This window comes from Spermophilus citellus (genome assembly GCF_964194105.1).
Source record: "Spermophilus citellus genome assembly, chromosome: 13".
In the NCBI taxonomy this organism is placed as follows: Eukaryota; Metazoa; Chordata; class Mammalia; order Rodentia; family Sciuridae; genus Spermophilus; species Spermophilus citellus.
Window position 1 is genome coordinate 95,365,028 of NC_138193.1, and position 20,976 is coordinate 95,386,003.

General features: G+C 45.9%; 3 protein-coding genes across 3 annotated transcripts in view; 1 reads left to right on the forward strand and 2 right to left on the reverse strand.

The window, feature by feature from the left end:
• UCN (urocortin) lies at window positions 1–1,050 on the forward strand (the record flags this gene model as incomplete). The annotated part of the gene is made up of 1 exon (XM_081264519.1): window positions 1–1,050. The coding sequence occupies one exon, from the start codon at window positions 1–3 to the stop codon at window positions 382–384; it is 384 nt and encodes a 127-aa protein (XP_081120645.1). The 3' UTR covers window positions 385–1,050.
• Window positions 909–18,723, reverse strand: TRIM54 (tripartite motif containing 54). Its single transcript, XM_081264516.1, has 9 exons — window positions 18,282–18,723; window positions 5,379–5,551; window positions 4,702–4,873; window positions 3,041–3,136; window positions 2,160–2,393; window positions 1,830–1,852; window positions 1,594–1,718; window positions 1,384–1,476; window positions 909–1,056 (listed from the first exon to the last, which is right to left on the reverse strand). Exons 1-9 carry the CDS (start codon window positions 18,447–18,449, stop codon window positions 1,046–1,048), a joined length of 1,095 nt encoding a protein of 364 aa, XP_081120642.1. The 5' UTR covers window positions 18,450–18,723; the 3' UTR covers window positions 909–1,045.
• DNAJC5G (DnaJ heat shock protein family (Hsp40) member C5 gamma) overlaps window positions 18,445–20,976 on the reverse strand; it is a 13,295-nt gene continuing 10,763 nt past the window's right edge. The window contains exons 6-7 of the mRNA XM_081264520.1: window positions 20,804–20,868; window positions 18,445–20,610 (exon numbers count right to left, since the gene is read on the reverse strand). Of these exons, the coding sequence (XP_081120646.1) occupies window positions 20,825–20,868 (44 nt within the window). The 3' untranslated portion in view covers window positions 18,445–20,610; window positions 20,804–20,824. The remainder of the gene's footprint in view (window positions 20,611–20,803; window positions 20,869–20,976) is intronic.

Below are 20,976 nucleotides of genomic sequence, written 5' to 3' on the forward strand. Positions count from 1 at the left end.
ATGAAGCAAGCGGGACGCGCGGCACTGCTGGTGGCGCTGCTGCTTCTGGCCCAGCTGCGTCCCGGGGGCAGCCAGTGGAGCCCGGAGGCTGCAGCTGGGACCGAGGTCCAGGACCCGAGTCTTCGATGGAGCGCCGGGGCGCGGAACCAGGGTGGTGGGGCTCGCGCTCTTCTCTTGCTACTGGCAGAGCGCTTCCCGCGCCGCACTGGGCTCACCCGATGGGGATCCCGGGCTGCAGGCGAGCGGCCGCGACGCGACGACCCTCCACTGTCCATCGACCTCACATTCCACCTGCTGCGGACCCTGCTGGAGCTGGCCCGGACGCAGAGTCAACGTGAGCGTGCGGAGCAAAACCGCATCATATTCGACTCTGTGGGCAAGTGATCCGCCCAGTCCCGGACTGCGAAAACCTTGACCCCTTCCCCCACCCCGAGGCTGAAAGGTGCGCGACCGGAACTAACCCAGTCCCGCGATGCAGAGTGGCCCAGAGACGCTCTGAGCACCTCTGCTTGTCTATTTTTTAATAAAAGTGCTTAAGAGCCTTTGACTCCTGTCGTGGGGGCTCGGGCAAGCACAGCAGGGAATCCGTGGGAGAGGCAGGAGAGGCCCCAATCTTGATGGGGAGAAGGTCAGGGAGAACTGTTTTCAGTCTAGTCTCTAGGGGTCCTATTACCTCCCCCTCTCCCAAATTCCTAAATTCAGAGGTCCCGCAACCTCCACGCTACCCTCGACCCTCTCCCCAGGTCATTGGGCTCACGAGTCCGCGTCGGGCATCAGGGAGGTGCTCAAATAGAGGTTCATTTCATTTTTGCCCCCCAAGTGATCTCAGGCGGGGAAGGGCGCGTTGGTGGCGAAGTCGCATCTGGAGCCCTGAATGGGGGAGTAGGCAGCGAAACGAGATACGCATCTGGGACGCAAAATTCCTTTATTGAGGCCTTCCCCTGGCGCCTGGCGCCAAAGTGGGTGGCGGCGGTGGTCTCTGTACAGATACTCCAGGACGCTGGCGCCAGGTTCCGTGCGCGTGGGCTCTCGACTAGGGATCGGGTCAGTGCAGCCCTGTGCCAGGCAAAGAAAGCTCGATGGGCGGGTGACTCAAAGAACAATGGTAGCCCCGAAGCTCGGCTCACTGCCTTTCGCCTTTCGCCAGTCACCGGGTTGGTTTCTTGCAAACTCAACCCGATCTCGTAGAGCCCCAGAATGAATCGGAGGAAAGAGCGTTATTTTCTGCACGCTAGGGCGCGCTCTTTTGTAGCACTGGGATTAGATGGCACTTTATTGGGGGCTGTCGGTGAGCCCTGATGTGGCTGGGAAGGCAATCACCCGAGGACGGAACATGAGAGTGCCAGCCAGACCACGCACCAAGCCCCTCTGCGCCACTCTCACCTTCTGACCCGTCCAGTCGCTCTTCCTCTGGTCCTGCACTGCCCTCGTCCCCGTCCAGCGCCACTTCCTCATCCTCTTCTTCCCCAGCGGCGCCTGGGAGGAAAGAAAGCCATTGAGGTGGAGTCCTTGCTGTTCTGGACATCATATTACTTCACCCCCATACTGAGGTTCTGGAAGGGCAGTCCCTCCTTCCCTCCCTGGCTCCCTCACCCGGCTGGAAGTCGATGGTCCTCAGCATTTCGGCCACGTGCTCCACGCTCACAGAAAATTGCTCCATGCTTTCGTAGCCTGGCTCCGGCCGTCCCGCTAGCTCCACTTTCGACATTGTCCCGACCCTGCGGTGGCCACAGCTGCTCAGCGGGCAACGCCCAGGTACACTCAGCCCCTCCCAGTGCCAGAGGAATCCGCTCGGCCACTTCCTTTCCCTTCCCGCGGAGCCTACTTACTTATTGATCAGCTCCTTGGCCTGCTGCAGGGAAGAAAAAAGAGGGTGAGAGTAAGTGCTGGGCTAGCCCCGGCAAAGCCCTGTTTCTGATTCTTACCACAGTCCTGTAGGGTAGGTGGGAATGCATATCACAAGTCGTTTAGAGCATATCACAAGTCGTTTAGTGCATGTCACAAGTCGTTAGGAGAAAGCAACGGCAGAGGGAGTGACCTGGCCAGGCTCGTGGGGGCAAATAGGTACAAGAGATAAGACCTGAATTTGGGTTTCCAGGTGCCAATGCCCCCCTGACTTCAGCCACTGTGCCGGGCTGCCGCCTTCCCCCGGGGCCAACCTGCAGGTATAGTGCCATCTGCGGCTCCTCCATGGACTGGATGGCTGACTCCACCAGTTTAGAGGAAGCCTCTAGGTGATCTCCATACTGACGGATGAGGCCGCGGACGCGCTGCAGCTTCTCTTCCTGCTCCCGAGCCAGCGCTTGCAGGAGCTCGCCCTTACGCTCCTCCAGCACCGCGCACAGGGTCTCGAACCTCTGGTTTAGCAACTGCTTCTGCCTGCGGCTGTTGTCCTGAAAGACCCCGAGCATGAGGGAAGGTGTGGCTGGGACCTATAGCTGAGAGAGCTGGATATTCGTCTGCTCCCCACTTAACGGAACTCACAGAGAGCCAAGAATTAAAGTGACCTGACCATGGCTATACCTGAGTTAGGGGCATGGCCAGTATCCAACCCAGATCTTTTAGATAACATGACATCTCAAAGTAGCTTCCCTGGGTGCTATCTATATCCCTGGCCTTGGTTTTGATTGGCGTTATTCCATTTAATTCACAAAAGTGCCAGTCAGGGGCTGGGGATATAGCTCAATTGGTAGAGTGCTTGCTTTGCATGCACAAGTCCCTGGGTTCAATCCCCAGCACAATTAGAAAAAAAAAGACCCAATGAGACAGCCAGTATATCATTATCATCGTCACTATTTTATGCAATTAAAAACAAAACCAAAGCACAGATAAGTTAAATAACTGGGCCAAAGTCACAGAGCTAGTGAGCAGCAGATCTGGGATTCAATCCAGCAGCCTAAGCACACTCCACCACTTCCAGGAGCCCAGAATCTTTCTTGCCAATTTGACCAGCAATCAGAGAGGAAAAACTATCTTTGGAGCTTGAGGTCTCCAGGCCAGCCACTTTCCATCCTCTCCTCCCTCCCTAGCCCAGGCTCACCTCAATGGTCTGGCACACCTCCTCCATCTGTGTGATCACTGCTTGCACACGGTCGTTTCCTGCCACCAGCATTGCAATGCCATCGCTGAGCTCACTCTACCACACACAAAGGTCAGCTCTTAGAGCTGGAGAACCTGTCCTGCAGTCATACCCCTGTCACCCCCAGCCAGAGCTGCCTAGAAGACTGAACTCTCTACATCAAAGATCTAGGAGGCTTGAAACTATTTAAGAAGTATGGAGACGCATTCTATGAAATCTGGAAGAAGGTAGAGAGGAGAGTCCCACCACCAAATGAAAAAGGAATAAACATTCTCCTAATATTGCCATGTGCCAGGCACTGACTTGGTGCTTAATCTGTAGATTTTTGTCTTCCATTAGTTCTGAAAAAATTCTGTGATATCCATTCAGATAATATTGCCTCTTCTCTAGTCTCTTTATTATCTCATCCTGGGAATCTGATAAGACTTATGCTAAGCCTTCTCATCCTCAACCTTCTCACCTCCCAGTGCTACATTATAGTCGTTTTTTTCAGTCCTTTTATCATATTCATTAATTCTCTCTTCAGAGAAATTTCATTCAATTCATCCATTGAATGTTTTATTTAAATAATTGTAACTTAATTTATAAAAGTTCTATTTGGTGCTTTGTCAGATACGCGTGGTCACTTTTAATGTTCTATAATTGCTTTTAAAAAATATCCCATCTTTTAAAAAGCATTTATTCATAGTGACTTTTTATTCTTTAATAATTCCAACATCTGGGCCTGGGGTTGTAGTTCAGTGGCAGAGCACTTGCCTAGCATGTGTGAGGCACTGGGTTCGATTCTCAGTACCACATATAAGATAAAGGTCCATTAACAACTAAGAAATATTTTATAAAAATAATTCCAATATCTGAATTCCTCAAGCATCCGAATTATAATTTTTGTTTCTGCTGACTTCACTCATGGAGTACATTCTTCTGTGTATCTTCAATTTTAAACTAATATTTTGTTGATCTTAATCAACAAAACCTAAGTGCTAAATTGAGGATATTTTCCTCCAGGCAGAATTTGCATTTGCTCCTGTCAAAGGCCAGGTGGCGCAGCTGATGATGTTAGCTCCAGGGTTTCAGTTTAACCTGGGGTCTTGGGAGTCTTAGAGGCAGCTCCCCCACCTTTTAGAGATTTGAAGGCATCGCCTCTTCTGTCAAGCTCAGTGACACTGCCGGCATCGACCCTCTGGGAAATGGTGTCTTTGCTGGCTGCCAAGGGCTCTGTTTTCATCTGGCTCTCTCCTCCTTACCCTGCCCCACTCCACTTGGAGGTTCCTTTCACTTCCTATGTGCCAACCAATCTAATTTTAAAATTATGCTTTATGCAGAAATTAGTTGTGTGATAGGGAGGGGACCTTGAGCATTATCTAGTCCACCACACTGAAATCTGTTTTCATCCATTATCTAATATTATGCTTATAACAGCTCTCAAAAGTAGGTATTTCCACTTTCTGTTTTATAATTGAGGAAAGTGAGGTCCAGAGAGGTCAAGTAACTTACTCCGGGCCAAGCAGGGTCAGGCCTAGAACTGCGCCATTAGCCTGATCCGCTAGACTGCACAAGCAAGTGGAGCGAAAAGGCTGACCCTGTCCTAAGCTCCCACTCGAACTCCCCTCCCTGCTTGATACCTTCTGGCGTTTGTAAATGGTGGGCAGTGGAGCCACCTCACAGTCCTTGTGGGCACCAAAGACCTTGCAGAGAGAGCAGGTAGGCACTTCACAGCTCAAGCAGTAGATATTGATCTTCTCCTCCTCGTGTTCCTCACACATGAGGTGCTGCTCAGCCTTGGAGTGCAGTGGCCTTGAGGGGAGCAAGCAGGGTGGCAGTGAGGGTCAGGGGCCAGGGAGGTAAGCCCAGAGTGTTGAGTCTCCACTCAACTGCCATTACCTCCCTGCAGCTCGTGCTGTGGGTGGGTGAGTGGTTTCCATGTCAATTTGGGGAGGGGATGCGGCTAAGAGGTAGAGGGGATCTGGATCCAAGACAAGTCTCTATTCCTGGGGGCAAGACTGTCCCATAGGACAGGAAGTCATGGAGGGTTGGCAAGGTCAAGAGTCTTGCTGGTAGACTCCCAGCCCCACCCCAAGAGGAGAGGGTGAAGGAGAAGTACTACCAGGGAATCAGAGTCTGCCATCCCAGCATGATCTGGGCCAAGTCCCTCCCCTCTGTGGATCCAGGCCTCTCCTCTCTAAACTGAAGAGGCAGTTGATTGTTCCCTTCCCTCCCTTCTGGCCCTGATGGGTTCCTTGGCAGAGTCCCTGGCCCTGATCTTGTGAGAGGTGAGAGGCAAGAGTCCCTAACAGCTTACCGGGAAGACTCCTGCTTATAAATGTCTATAATGTTCTCCACTAGCAGGTTTCGCTGCAGGCCATACACACCGTGTCGATCCAGGACCACCTCATGCCTGCAAGATGGGCACCGGAAACGGCCTCCTGAAGACACAGCAGTGGAGCCCCGGGATTGCCATAGAGGGTTCGAGGCCTGTGAAAATAGGTGGCACAAGAGAACAGGACAGTGAGGGTGCAGGAACTTGGAGGAGGAAGGAAGAAGGGTCTTGGGGGCTGGGGAGTAGGACAGTTGTGGTTGGGGAGGCATTAGCTCTTTTTTACTATGGCTGGGCTTCCCCTGGAAGCAGCTCAGGGAAAGGTGGCCCAGAAGCTGGTTTCTGGCCTTTATCTCATTACTCAGCCCAGCTCCTTGAACATCCCTGCAGCTTTGGCTAAGGCCGGGTGAGGATGAGATCTCTGCAGAGGGGCTCAGCTCAAAGCTTTGGTAGGAAGGCTGAGCCATGCAGCCAGTGTTCCCTAGACTAGGACCCTCTGGGCCATGTCTGGGGAGAGTCTCTGCAGTCTTAGGCAGGAGTGCACACAATGCAAGTGCTGAACAATGAGGCAGAGAAACCATAATTAACCAGGTCATTCTGGAAGGTCCCTTCAGGCATTGGGAGTCAGGAGTCCTGGTTCTTGGGCTGCCCCTGGCACTTTTTTATTTTTTTACTCTGTAAATTTGTCAAGCATTCAACCTGTGTAGTTAAAAACTAAATTGGATTATTCATTTTACATTATATATGGAGTATGCCAAGTAGTTGCTATGTTCTGGGTTAAGTATGTGAAGAAAATGCACCCTTAGCCAGGTGAGGTGGAGCACACCTGTAATCCCAGTGACTCAGGAGGCTGAGGTGAGAGTGTGACAAGTTGGGGCAATTTAGCAAGATCCTCAGCAATTTAGTGAGATCCTATCTCAAAATAAAAAAATAAAAGGGACTAGGGATATAGCTCAGTGGTAAAGTGCCCATGGGTTTAATCCCCAGAACCAAAAGAATAATAATAATAATAATAATAATAATAATAATAATAATAACAACAACAACAACAACAACAATGCACCCTTGCCCTGAGGACAAGCAGACAACTTGCACCTAGTGCAAGGGGCATGATCATAGGGAAAGCAGGCTTACCAGAGAATTGCTCCATCCCATTCTAAAAGGGAGTGCCCTGCCATGCCCACCAGAGGTGACTGGCTCAGAGCTGAGGACCAATCAAATGTTCTCCCAGAAACTTGGAATTAAGACCCTGGGACCGAGCTAGCTACATCATGTGCTGCTTTGGAACCAAGAAGGCTTGTGGGTGGAGCTAAGAGTGTACACTGTGGCCATCCCAGAAAGTGTGATGGTCAGAAACTATGAATAGAGTAGGCCAGTCTACAGGAAGGAGAAAAGAATCAATCTGTGGAGAGAAGTAGAGATGAAAGACTGGCAGAGATTGCACATTGTTCCCCCATATTCACCTCTTCTTCAATAGAGCCCCTGAGTTTTAGCAAGATAAGTGATATAAAGTCTGCATATCCAAGCCTCCCTTCCAGCTGGATGTGGCCAGTGACTGTGTTCTAGGAGGTAAGTAGAAATGTTTGGTATAATTTTTAGGAAGTTTCTTTAATGGGAGGTGCATGTCCTACTTTCCCTCTTCTTCCCTGCTGCCTGGAATGAAGATGGGATGGGTCAAGTTGAAGCAGCTATCTTGAGCCATGAGGTAGTAGATACAGGTTGAGAATGACAACAAAATCAAGAAGCAGGGATGGGGTTGCTCAGTGTAGAGCGCTTGCCTAGCACATGTGAGGCCCTGGGTTCAATCCTTAGCACCACATAAAAATGAAATAAGGATATTGTGTCCACCTATAACTAAAAAATAAATATTAAAAAAATCAAGAAGCAGGTCTCTGACGAAGCAGTCCTAGACTGCCCATCCATATGTTTCCTTCTTCAAGCCACTGTTATTTATTCTATTTTTTTCTTCCCCTGGTACTCAGAATTAAACCCAGGGTTCTCTACCACTGAACCACACCTCCAGTCTTTTTTATTTATTTTTTTGTATTTTCAGACAGGGTCTTGCTAAGTTGCCCAGGCTGCCCTCCAACTTGCAATCCTCCTGCCTCAGCCTACTGAATAACTGGGATTGCAGTCATGTACCAGCATGCCTGACTTTATTTGTTTGTTTTGGTTCTGGGGATTGAATCCAGAGCCTTGTGCATGCCAGACAAATGCTCTGCCACTGAGCTACACCCCCAGCACTTCAACCTGAAAAGCTGGAAGGCCATTCACTCCTAGAGAGAAATGGAGAAAATAATCACCTTTGACTTTGCATTTTTAGATGTATTTCATACAAATGTGTTCCTTGGAACTCTCTAAATCCTAACACACCACTGGAAGACCAGTTTGGAAGGACTCTTTGGTGTGCACAGCAGCACCCCATCACACACAAGGTGTACCCAAGTCAGGAGACTTGTTTGCTCCTTCGGTGGCAAGGGTCCTAGGCAGGAAACATGGCCCAAATATGTGAAGTGGGCAGCTTAGCTTGGGAAGAGTAACTGACATGTGCTATGCATCCAACATTTTTCTTAGAATTTCTTGAGAGTCATAAGAAATTAACACTTTAGCTATCATAAGCCTGGAATTTGAGATTATCCAAGCTGGAATTGTGCATCTGTCCTTCTCAGTAACTAGGATTATATGACTATTGTTGGGTTTAATTTAGGGAATGTGTTAAAGAGTATGATCACAGACTTTTGTCTGCCTAATAAAATTACCTATCAATATTTAGAATCCAAGTGGGTAAGGAGGTATTGAAAGAACAATAAGGCTGCAAGCTCCTGGAAAGATCTTACTCACAATTGATTTTCACATGGTGGGATATAGGGGTGCTCACTAAGTGTTGGAAGAGAGGAAAAGGGACCTCCATCTAGCCTAGAGCAAAGGCAAACTCCGGGATGTCTTCTCTTCTCCACCTCCATTCCTCCCTGTACCTGTCCTCTCCCTGGGACACAGGTGCAGGAGACTCATTACTTAACATTCTACCATTGTTTTGAGGATTTGTATGTGTCAAGCACCGTGCCCTGGACTTTTCCGACATTATTGAATTTCATCCTGTGGAGCTTCTTGTAAAGATAGTGAAAAGATGAACATTCACCCATTTACCCCTACAAGAAATGTAATGACAGTGACTAACAACTATTGAGGACTTACTTTATGTCAGATTTGCTCTCATATCAACTTTCTGAAGCAGGTATTACTACTAGCCCCATTTCAAAGATGGGAAAACTGTGGCCCAGAGAAGTGAGATAAACTGCATGTGGATATCAGCTAAAGGTGGCAGAGATGACATTTGAACTCAGGCACTCTGGAACTCTGAAGAATTAAATAGCTGTCCTTCACAGAGGAAAGAAATCACAAGATGAAAATCATCTATGCAACTGTGGATTGAAGTTATTTAAGCATACTTATTTAAGTTATATAAACAGAAGATGACCCATCAAATCAAAACCTTGGGTACCGTGTTGCATGTAAGGGCAGAGATTTCAACCAGAATGACCTGCTTGTCTGTGAGAAGAAAAGGAAAGGTCTCATGGGGGAGACCACTTCCCAGGGATCTGTGCATACCTCCATGGGAGACAGTTCACTGGATTCCCTGTGAAAAACATGCTGAGACAACATAGCCAAAATGGGACCTCAGCTACCTATTAATTCAGGTCATATCCTCTATTCACCAGAGAAGCTAAATGACTAAACAGAGATTGCAAACTGATGACAACATCCGGCCAGCCAGCCAGTTTGCATTTGAAACAGCAAAAGAAACAAGGTAAACACTCAGGGTGAGTCAAGAATTCACAGGGTTGGGCTGGGGATGTGGCTCAAGCGGTAGTGCGCTCGCCTGGCATGCGTGGGCCCAGGTTTGATCCTCAGCACCACGTACAAACAAAGAAAACTAAAAATAAATAAATAAATATTAAAAAATTATCTGTCTCTCACTTTATTTTTTTTAAAGAGAGAGTGAGAGAGTTTTTTAATATTTATTTTTTAGTTTTCGGCGGACACAACATCTTTGTTTGTATGTGGTGCCAAGGATCGAACCCGGACCGCAAGCATGCCAGGCGAGCGCGCTACCGCTTGAGCCACATCCCCAGCTCAGTCTCACTCTCACTTAAAAAAAAAAAAAAAGAATTCACGGGGGGGGGGGGGGGAGGCAGATAAAACAACCCCCTATTCAAAGAGGAGCCCAAAGGACAAAGGACTCTTCCAGAAGAAGACATTCTCAAGGATCAATACAACTTCATCCTAATGTTTGTAAAGAAATGAAGAAAACTTAGTCTATTTAATTGAAGAAGAGATCTAAGTGATGGCAGCTGGAGAGTTAAACAGAGCTAACAGAATTAAGGAGAGGAATCAAACGACATTTTTAACAGAGAATCCTCCCACATCTGGCACAGTAGAATGGATGATGCCATTAAAAGCCATATGGATTATAGCAGAAATGAAGAGAGAAAAGTAATCAGGATCCAGCCTACAACATGGACCAGCCCTGAAGATATTCTGCTAAGCGAATAAACCAGATACAAAAGGACAACTGTTGTGGAATTTATCTTATATGATGTACATAGAATAGTCAAGTACTGAGATGTGGTTAAGTGCCCCTGGGTTCAAGTACCCAAAAATTTAAAAAAATTAAATTAAAAAAATTAAAATAAAGATACAAATCTATATATACAGTATAAATTTACATGTGATTCAATTTTTTCTTCTTGGTATTCATTGGCATTTCCCAAGTTTCTCTGTATATGCTACAAATGACTAAGTACATAAAACAAAAATTAAATAGTTTTGAAGTAATTGTTATTGAGTAGTAGTGTTGTGGGTCTCATCCTTCTCCCTTTTTTCTTTTTTATGATTTCAAAATTTTCTATGAGGATTTGGGGTGGAGTCTCCCTTAATTTAAAAAATGCAAAGCTCAGGGCTGGGGCAATAGCTCAACTGTAGAGTGCTTACCTAGCACATATGAGGCCCTTGGTTCAAACCTCAGCACCACATACAAATGAATAAATAGAATAAAGGTATTTAAAAAAATTCCTTCCTTTAACAAAAAATGATATGCTCAGACATGACACAAATAAAAGGGGGCACTAGAATGCCATATAACGGTGCCAACAGGACAAAACACTTCAGGGGACACAACTAGAAGGATATTAGTATGAAGAGAAGATGCCACTTGTAACGTACTTGAAATCAGGGTAGACAGCAGGAGATGGTAGGTTGGAAAGAGTTTCAGGAGCAGAGGGACTGTAGAAGTTCATGTTACAAACAGAGGAGCATGCGGGAAGCTGGAAAGATGGGTTTATCATGGAAAACTTTGAACAGGGTGAGGACGTGAACTTGATTTTGTAGGCTGGGTTTCTAAGTTGGGAGTGAAAAGGTGGTAAATATTAATCAAACAGAAGTAATGTGGATAGATGAGACAGAGAGAGGCTAAAGGCAAGGATCAGCTAGGAAGCAAGTGCCATGGTCAAGGTCAGCCACAGGGCTGACTAGAGGGATGGCAGCATTAGAGGGGTGAGGGAGACCAGAGATGGGATCAGTGGGACTGGTCAGTCACTTGGATTTGGGGTGTTGGGGAGAGGAGGGAGTCAAAGACAACTCTGGAATTGGAATTGCAAGCCAGGGTACTTGGGAAGACATTGATGTCCCCAACACAGGTGTACTTAACTTGGGCGCCACAGACACCAAAAGATCCATGGAGTTCAGGGAGTTTATGAACTTGGGTGGGAGAAGAATTACATCTTTATTTTCATTAATCTTTAGCAGAAACGGAGCATTTCCCTCAGTGATGAATGCAGGCGCAAAACAGGAGTTTTAGCAGCACCTGTGACTTTGTCACCAACAGATATCACAGTTGTTTTCATATCATGTTACAGTTGTTGCTGAAATCTCAAAAAACAGTTTACACTTACACTAATTCTAAGTTACAGTAGTTATTAGGCCACTGCTAAATCTCATTATTTAATGGGTTCATCAAGAAGCACATATGTCAGGGGCTGGGGTTGTGGCTCAGCGGTAGTATGCTTGCCTAGCATGCATGAGGCACTGGGTTCGATTCTCAGCACCACATACAAATAAATAAAAATAAAAAGGTCCATCAACAATTAAAAACAATTTTTAAAAAGAAGCACATAAACAATTTAGTAATTCCCAAACCTCCTCTTCCTCCTCCTCCTTTTTTTTTTTTTTTTTTTTGTATTGGGATTGAACCCAGGGACACATTACCAGTGAGCCACATTCCAGCTTTTTTTATTTTTTATTTTGAGATAGAGTCTTGCTAAGTTGCTTATGGCCTCACTAATTTGCAGAGGCTGGCCTTGAACTTGGTGATCCTCTCATCTGAGCTTCCAGAATTGCTGGGGATTATAGGTATCTGCCACTGCACCTGCTTCCAAACCTCCTTCTTTATTGCCCTCTCTAAGATTCTGTTTAGACATTTTTTTAAAATACCAAAGATTGAATTCATGGTGCTTAACCACTGAGCCACATCCCCAGTCCTTTCTGTTTATTTTTTTGAGACAGGTTATCACTAAGTTGCTTGGGGCCTTGCTAAGTTGCTGAGGCTGGTCTCAAACTTGTGATTCTCCTGCCTCAACCTCCTGAGTTGCTGGGATTATGGGGGTGTCCCACCTCAAACAGCTAGGCATTTTTCTCCTAATAGCTCCCCTTGCCCCATTAAATGTCTACACCACAGATCCACTGCTTATATACTGCATGTTTTTTTGTGTGCTTTATACATAACAAGCATAAGATTGTTTTGCCTCTTTAGCAGCAATATCACCCTTGTTGAGGGTGCTTCTGCATTCTAATGCAACTGGTTTCCCGTATAAACACCATATTATATATATGCATTTAAAAACATCGGTCTTGGAATGGATCCGTAGATTTCATAGACTGACGAATAGTTCCATGGCAAGAAAAAGAAATTACTCTCTGTTCTGACTATAAGTCTTTCTTTTTCTCATCACAAATAGGAATCTTGGGCTCTAGGGTAGTGATGATAATCTCCTTACTATATCTTCATAGTCGACAGTCTCTACTCTGGGCTAAAAATCTCTCTGCCAACTAATTTCCAGTTAGCAAAATCTTACATTCTGCTTCTGTTTATTTTCCTATTTCAAGGCAAAATATAACTGATAAGCTTTATTGTATGTATGTTCTTTTCTTAAATATTACCTTTAGACAAGAGAGTCAGCCCCAGGAAGTAAAATTTTTATGTGCCAACAATGTGATGTTTAGAGGAAATTCTATCACTCTAGGAAACAGAACTCAACACTTAGATTTATGTCCCTACCCTATCTCTTTGTTTGTGTGACCATAACCTGCTTCCTGTGTTCTCTCTCTGATCCATTCTATCTAATTCAAATGGAATCTTGTCTGCAAAGGTACTCTATAAATTATAAATCACTGTGTAAACACAAAGGAAATAGTAACAATCCTAATCTAGACCTTAAAAATAAAGATCACACAGAACCACAGGGCATGAAATAACTGTTTGTTCTTCACTGTGAAGGATAAAATGGAATGGAACAGGGATGGGGGTGCAACTCAGCAGCATAGCATGTGCTTACCATGCATAATAACTTGGGTTTAATCCCTAACACCACCACCCCCCATAAGAAACAAGTGGATTTAATTCTGGCTCTGTTCAGGCTTTAGCTGGCATCCATGCCATTAGCTGTCTCTTGTAGGCTGCATGGTGCCTTCTATTGTAGGTTCCATAACCTCTGGTAGAAATGTTCCATCTAGGAAGATCTCTGTAACTGCTACTACTTTGGGAAATCCATACTTATTGCAGAATGTTTTCCCTCTTCTCTACCTGACCAGGGAGAGGCTAATGTGGGACACAGGCCCAGGATGCAAGGCCAATGCAAGGATCTGCCAGTGAGGAATGGTGGACCAGGCAGGTTCTGTGAGTCAGACCTCAGAACACACTGGAGAAACTACAGGAATGTGGTGGGCAGAAGTCCAGACATTTGTAGAAAAGTTGCAAAGCCTTGGAAGAATCCAGGTTTCAGTAAAAGCTGAGCAGCAGCTTTAACAGGGATTTTGAGAAGAGGGCTAGCCATGACTGACAGAATCTAGGGAAGAGCCCTTGCCCCTTCACAGGGTGACAAACTGAGCCCTGCTACCAAACGGACCACAGAGAAGCAGAAGAGGAGGCCAAGTGGGAATGCTGGGTACAGAATGGAAAATCCTTTAAAAAATCATATTTCTTGAATTTGTGAAAGCAGATTGGTAGGATTACAAGGGTTGTTAAAATCATTTTAAAATACCCTTTTAATCTAAAGATGTGTAAACAGGCTATTCTTTGTTTGTATTTTGTACTGGACATCGAACCCAGGGGTACTCTACCACTGAGCCCTTTTTATTTTATTTAAAAAAAATAGATGTTGATGAACCTTTATTTTACTCATTTATTTATATGCAGTACTGAGAATTGAACCCAGTGCCTCATACATGCTAGGCAAGTGCTCTACCACTGAGCCATAACCCCAGCCCAAGCCCTTTTTATTTTGAGACAGGGTCTCACTACATTGCCCAGGCTGACCTTGAACTTATAATCCTCCTGCTTCAGTTTCCTGTGTAGCAGGGATTGCAGGTGTATGCCACTGTGCCCAGCTAGCCTCTTGCTTTGTGTCATGTGTCAAAATGCCAATGACAGTGGTGCCAGGAGTGCTAAACCTCAGTCTAGGTTTTTGTTCCCATGAAACCAAGCTTCTTCCCTACAGAAGTTAGAGCACTGCTAGTGGGTTAACGCAACTACAAAATTTTGGTGAACCAGTTTCTCATACAAGAGACCTGCCCAAGGCAGAGCTAAGAAGTTCTAGTGACCTGGGCAGCAGGTACGTGGGATCCAGGAGACAGGCTGCTGGGATTTTCACTGGAAGCTTCTACCTGGTGACACCAGGTCCAGACAATTAACTGATAGCTGGAATAGGACTGGAGTGAAACCAAGGTCTCCTCTCTGTCGGACCACCCTTTTCTGGAGAAGGAGGTCTCTTCATTGCTATTCCTCTCTGCAAGTCCCTCTGTAGCAGAACCTCCTCCATAAAAGCTGCAACCTTCTTACAAGACCTTCTGCTGAGCTACAACAGGTTGCAGCTCAAACAAGTAAGTGCCCACAGTAAAGTGGGGGCAGATACAAAAATAAACCGAAGGCTTGCTTTAAAGTAGTTCAGATGCGAATAGGGTTTACAAATACAGAAACACATGGGAAGATGTTTGTGTCAAATTTCCACACCAACAGCTTTGCTGTAGTCAAAATTCTCAGTAGCTGAGTGGGTGCAAGTGCAGAGAAAGAGGGAGGGAGAAATTAGAGAGCGTTAATGTCATATTTTACTGTTTTCTGTTTCAGTTCAGAGAGAAAGAGAGATGTGTTACAGCTCTAAAGAGAAGTAGTCACATTATAATGGCAACTATGTGAAAATATGTGTGGGGATAAGGACTTGAAAGTAATATGGAAGAAGAAGGAGAAGGAGAAGGAGGAGAAGAAGAAAATTAGATTGGTTAAAGGGGGATTATGGCTGATTTTCTCCCAAATCCTTAATCCTGTTCAACATTTTCAACTAAATATTTTATTCAAAGTTTTCTTCCTGGCTGTCTAGCAAACCTCATTTTACAAGGTCACATTTCCCCTCAATTCCTATTTGTTGTCCATCATAGAAGTTTTTAGCCCAGCAAAAACTGAAAACCATCTACAGGCTCTAGAGGATGGATTAGATAGACTGTGGTCCACTCATTGCAATGGAACATTAGACCACTATTCAAGAGGAAAGCAGAGGGCTGGGGCTGGGGCTCAGTGGTAGAGCACTTGCCTAGCCTGCACGAGGCACTGGCTTTGATCCCTGGCACCACATAAAAAATGAATAAACAAATAAATAAAGGTATCCATCTGCAACTAAAAAAAATATTAAAAAAAGAGGAAAGCAGAGAGCTGAATGTGTGGTTATGGAACAAGCATGGCAAAGTGAACAAGGCCATTAGTCCAGTGTAAGTATGTTTATATGTGCAAACATGGACCTAAGTGTGAACATTTCCTGGAAGGATTCCCAAGAAAGTTGGTAATGGTTGCTTCTACCTGGTGAAGAGAACTGAGGGGCTAAGGTAAGTAGCAGATTCATTTTTCATGATATAAACTCCTATGGTGCTTGGAAGAAATGTACATATGAAAGTTTAAATATGGTGTACTGGTGTCACTTTCATAACTGTTAACTTTCTAGGCAATGTTCTAAAGGTTTTCTTCCTAAGTGGTTTGAAGATAGAGGAACTCAAAGTCCTATTCTTGTCGCCATACTTAGAAAACAATCTGATTATGCCTGGAGTTGTCAAAATGTGGAGGCAATGTGTGAAAAAACTAAATATGCTCATCTTTCAGACAGAGATCTGCTGAGTTCTGCCAGGAGGCATATACATAGTTGCAGCTGGGTAACTGGGTCAGCCTCCCCCAAGCCCTCCCAAATAAAGCAGCAAGGAAGGCAGATGTTCTCTGCTCTCTGTGGAGGGTCCAGGGGTGCTCTGCACTTCCAATGCTGTATACCACTCCAGACCCATAGAACCATTCCTGAGTCCTGGGAATCATGTTACTTCCCAAAGAGTCAGCACAAGTTTTGTTTGCTTGCTTGTTGGTTGTTTGGTTGTTTGGTTTTGAGCCACTGTCTTGCTGTGTTTTCCAAGCTGGCCTCATACTCTTAGGCTCAAGCAATTCTCCCACCTCAGCCTCCCAAGTAGCTGGGACTACAGAAGCAAACCAATGTGTCCTGATATTGCATAGGGTTTGACCCAGACCATCTCCGAGTCTCTCTGGGCCCATATCAGTATTCTAGAGCTTCTCGGAACCCAAACAGTGCTCCTGTATACATAGGATTGTCTCTAATAATGGGGGACACTTCAACTTCTTCTTGCCTCTGTATACAGGTTCTTTTCATGGGTCCTACTGTCAGATAACACTGTATGATTTGTATTTTAACATGCTGGCCAGTTTTTTAGAGGACATGTTAACTTAACTTTGCAAACTTCTCTTTCATTTATATATTTCAGGTTCATTAGAAGAGAGGATATTTCACTATAAATTCCTAAGAAAGGGTGGCAAAGTCTTTCTGCAATTCCTTCCCAGGCATCTCAGCCTGAAGAATGTTCAGAGAGTTAGTTAGACCAAAGGAAATACCAAGGTTGTGGACAAGACTTGAAGCCTGGGGTGAGGGGGCATAGCATTCAGTCTAGGCCCCCAGAGAGGGAAAGGCATGGCTCTGGAGCCACATTTGAACACTCAGAATAAAAGGAGATGGGAAGGGGTCTCAGCAGGAAGATAGCAGGAGAAACTTCAGGTTGGTGGACACCCAGTGGAGATGGCAATAATGTGTGATGGCCTGGTTTAGTTATTCCATTTTTTTCCCCAAACATCTGCCCCAAGGAACCTAAAAGATAAGTATTTTCTTAGTTAAGTTAAAAATCACTTGGGTTGGGCTGGGGTTGTGGCTCAGAGGTAGAGCGCTCGCCTAGCATGCATGGGGCACTGGGTTTGATCCTCAGCTACCATATAAAAATAAAAAATATATTGTGTCCATCTAAAATTAAAAAATAAATTACAAAAAAAAATCACTTCACACACCTGTGATCTCAACAACTTGGGAGGCTGAGAAAAGAGGGTTGCAAGTTTGAGAGCAGCCTCAGCAACTTAGGGAGGCCCTATGCAACTTAATGAGAACCTGTCTCAAAAAATAAATAAAAATAAATGAATAAATAAAAAGGGCTGTGTGTGTGTGGCTCAGTGGTTAAGTACCCCTGAGTTCAATCTCTGATACAAAAAAAAAATCATTTGTGTTGGGGTTGAGTGTAGCTCAATGATAGAGCATGCTTGAGGCCCTGAATTCAACTCACAATATACACACACAGAAAAAAAGAAAAAGAAATAAATTACTTGTGTGCTTGGCACATTTCCTCATACTAACAATATTGAAGAATACTTATTTATGATGCTTTTATCACTGAAATGCATACTAAGCCAAATGGCTCTTATCTAGATAAGAATTTTCATTTCATTTTCAAGGTTTTGGGTGTACCCACGCATCTACACACACACACACACACACACACACACACAAACTGCCCATCACTCTCCCCAACCTCTGATCTGTACTTGAACCTCCATTTATAAACCATTCTGGTATATGCTGCTTTTATTTTTGAAATCAGTACCAAAATGATATCTGTGACTTTGCTCAACTATGCTCTATGACCAAAGATGAACCAAAACTGGCTGCACTTTGGGGAATTTCTTCTCTGCCTTCTGTCTGTGTGGTAAGTCTTGACCTCAATAGCTGTTAGCCTCTGGGCCTCTTTACTGAACAGTCTAGAAGGGTCACAGGTGTGAGCTGAAGTTGGGGAGAAATCCCAGTATCCTGTCATTAGGTCAAACTTTGTCCCCCAAAACTGATGCCTTGGGCTTTACTGTAATTCTGGTGTCATTTGGGGCTTCGTCACAGGATTTATTATTTCATTCTGAATGTTTCAGCATTTCATTGATTTCTTCTCTGGAGTTTCCACAAGGATCTCGAAATCTGAAACCCCAAACTGAATGCAGAGTATAGTGCGGCTCCCACAGAGGCCAGTGTGAGACCACCTCCACCCAGTTTGTGCTGGGCACGCTGTCCCCTGTGGATGCCAGCCTTCTAGCCACTGTGGCACAGGCTATGCTTGCCAGCCTGCAGGGCAAATGCTGACTCATGCTTACTTTGGGATCCTAGGACCCCAGCTCTTCTGCTCCTAGCCACTGTGGCCCCACCCACCTCCCAGAGCACTCTGCCCAGCACCCTCTGGGGTTCCTCACCACCCCTGCCCTGAGCCCACCTGGAAGACATCATTGGCGCACTTGCGGCACAGGTTGTGCTGGCAGGGCAGGATCACCACGGGCTTGGAGAACATCTCCAGGCAGATGGGGCAGATGAGCTGCTTCTCCAGGCTGTCCATGCTGTGCGCATCCCCGAGCAGCGGCTTGAAGCCCACGGTGAAGTTCATCCCCTCAGTGCTCTGCTGGCCCTGGCTGCGGCCCTGGTCCTGGCCTTCTCTACTGCCTCTGGACCCTCCTTGTTCACCTCAGACTATCTGTGGGTTCTTAGGCTCCCTTCTGGTGCTCCCTCTTAAAATAGTGCTGCTCTATCTTCTGTCCCTTCCTCTGAAACTCGTCCTGCCCTGGCTGTCTCCAGACACGTCTGCTCTTTGCTTGGTGTCCTTGCCAGGCACATGTAGCTTTATCCTTCCCTCCCTGGGTGATTCTCCTTTTGTTCCCCAAACCACTCTGGTTCACTCTGGGCAGCACTGTTTGTCCCTTGCTCCCCAGAGAGGAGATTAATATTATCGTGGGGGTGGGGAGACAAGGGGCATCTGTGTGACATTCCAACTCCCAATTTAGCTCATGTAAGGCGAGCCACAGCTGTCAGCCGAGTAAGTGACCCTGACTCACTCAGGAATGGGTGACTCCCTGCAGCAACAACCAGGGCAAGTGTCACTACTGATACGTAGTGACCAGCAAAGGTGTGGGTTCCTCACTGGCTCTCGCTGTGAAGGCTCCTGTGAGCCCTGGACCCTTATGCTCTGGCATGGCCTCTTCATACAGTCAGTGGCAGTCTCTAAATCAGGTTGTGGGAGAAGCACCACACATGGCTCAGGGTGGGAGGAAAGACCTGGCTGGATCTACAGTCTTCTCCTCAGGCTTAGCCAGTGACCCTGGCACTCCTCCACAAGACTGTGTGATTCAGAAGAGAGGCACCAGAGACTAGGGAGATAGCCTCTTGTCCCAAACTTCAGGCCTGTGATTGTTCTTGCCCAGCCCTTTTTTTATGTCACCCTAGGAAAGCAGCTACAGAGGCTAGAGGTGGCTGCTGCTCCAGGTCATATGAGCATGCCCCTGGAGAAGTGTGATTCTGGTCCACAAACACGTCACTAAGGCCACTCCAAAGACCAAATTTGCTTGGAAACTGGGAGAAGCTGGGAGATTCAAATGCCAGGGACCTATTTTGGGCACCAGGGAATCAGTATCCGGGGAAATCTTAGAGCTCTGACGAAGTCGGAGTCACTAGGTTCTGGGAAACTTTGGCCCCAACTCCACCGCTGTCCTGGACTCTACTTCCCAAGCCGGGCTCATCCCAGATGCAAGCACCGGTCTTGTCTTTTTCAGCAATTGGCTGTTTTCTCTATTACAGCACAACTTGTCTTTTTTCGGGCCCAACACATGCACTGGGATTGCACAAAAGTTCTTTTATTTACTAATATTCCCTTACTGATATTCCCCAGTAAGGGAGAGAAGAGAAGAGAAGTGCCTCGCCCCTGACCCTGCATGGATGAGAAATAAATGATGTGGAGAGGATGACAAAGAGGCAAGAGTGGGGAAGGAACAATTGTAAAGCACATCATGTTTCAGTCCCTGATTTAAGAACAAAATGTATAAGATGCACAAGATTTGGTGAAGGACAGAGGCAAGCAGGCACTGTCATGGGGACTGCAGTCAACTCCATGAACCAGGGCTAACAATGGCTGCTGTGCTGGTAAGTGATGTCAAGGAGAATCTGTGGTGGGATGGCTACCCATAAGTCTCAAATGCACCCATGTGTTTCCCAAGTTGACTTTTGGTGGCATAGATGAGGCTGCAACACCCATGGTATGGGCACCAGCCTCAGAGAAATGTATTGGCTTAGAAATGAGGCTGATTGATGCTACGAGTTGCAGCAAAGGAGGATTAACTGGTGCAGCAGCTCCAGGAATAGGACCCACCATGCTCTACTATCAGAATCTTGGTGGAGATGCTGCAAGTGGTTCAGGATCCTGCCTGACATTGGCTTAAATGCCAAGGCATACACCGGGGAAAAAATCCTCAGGAAATTCTGCCATCACTGCCTGAGACCTCATACAGGTAGGGAAGGGAGGGCTGCTCTCTCACAGATTAAAAGTAGGACTAGGGCTAAAATGAGGAGTAGCTGAGAGACCCCATATGGCCAGAGTTAGTGGTACCACAGAGGGCAGCGATGGTGTTCTTACTGGGATGGACATTATCAATGCTTTTAATGTAGAGGTTCTTATAAGAGGAGTCAAATTGGGGTCAACATCAGGACAGGGATACTTGCTCCTCTCTTCAATGTCCAGTGGACTGGGTAGCAGAGGGCACCCTCAATTGGGCCAGCACCTAATGGCAGAAGAAGTTGGCACCTTATTAATCACAAAGAAAAATCATGCAGAATTTAAAGCAAACCCTCTATGTAAGGATATAAACACCTGGAGCCCATGCTATAAAAATATAAACTTTCCACCAAGGACTCATCTCAAGTTAGCTTATACGCTTCTCTTCTTTAATTATTGCTGCTTTTCAGTGTACATACCTCAATCTTCTTCATATTTTATTAATCATCACTATCGTCATCATCTGAAGAGCTATTTCTTGCTCCTATGATGGAATTACACACATATTTATACAGGTAAACATTTTTTGGGTTTTTTTTTTTTTTTTTTTTTTTGGTACAGGGGATTGAACTCAGGGGCACTTGACCACTGA

Bases quoted from the DNA above. Each gene is read 5' to 3' on its own strand.
- TRIM54 (XM_081264516.1), bottom strand. From the start codon at position 18,449: ATGAACTTCACCGTGGGCTTCAAGCCGCTGCTCGGGGATGCGCACAGC. The intron at 5,552-18,281 runs GTGGGCTCAGGG...CTATTTTCACAG, and splicing joins GCGCCAATGATGTCTTCCAG to GCCTCGAACCCTCTATGGCA. The intron at 2,394-3,040 runs GTGAGCCTGGGC...GGGGTCTTTCAG, and splicing joins AGGTGTGCCAGACCATTGAG to GACAACAGCCGCAGGCAGAA.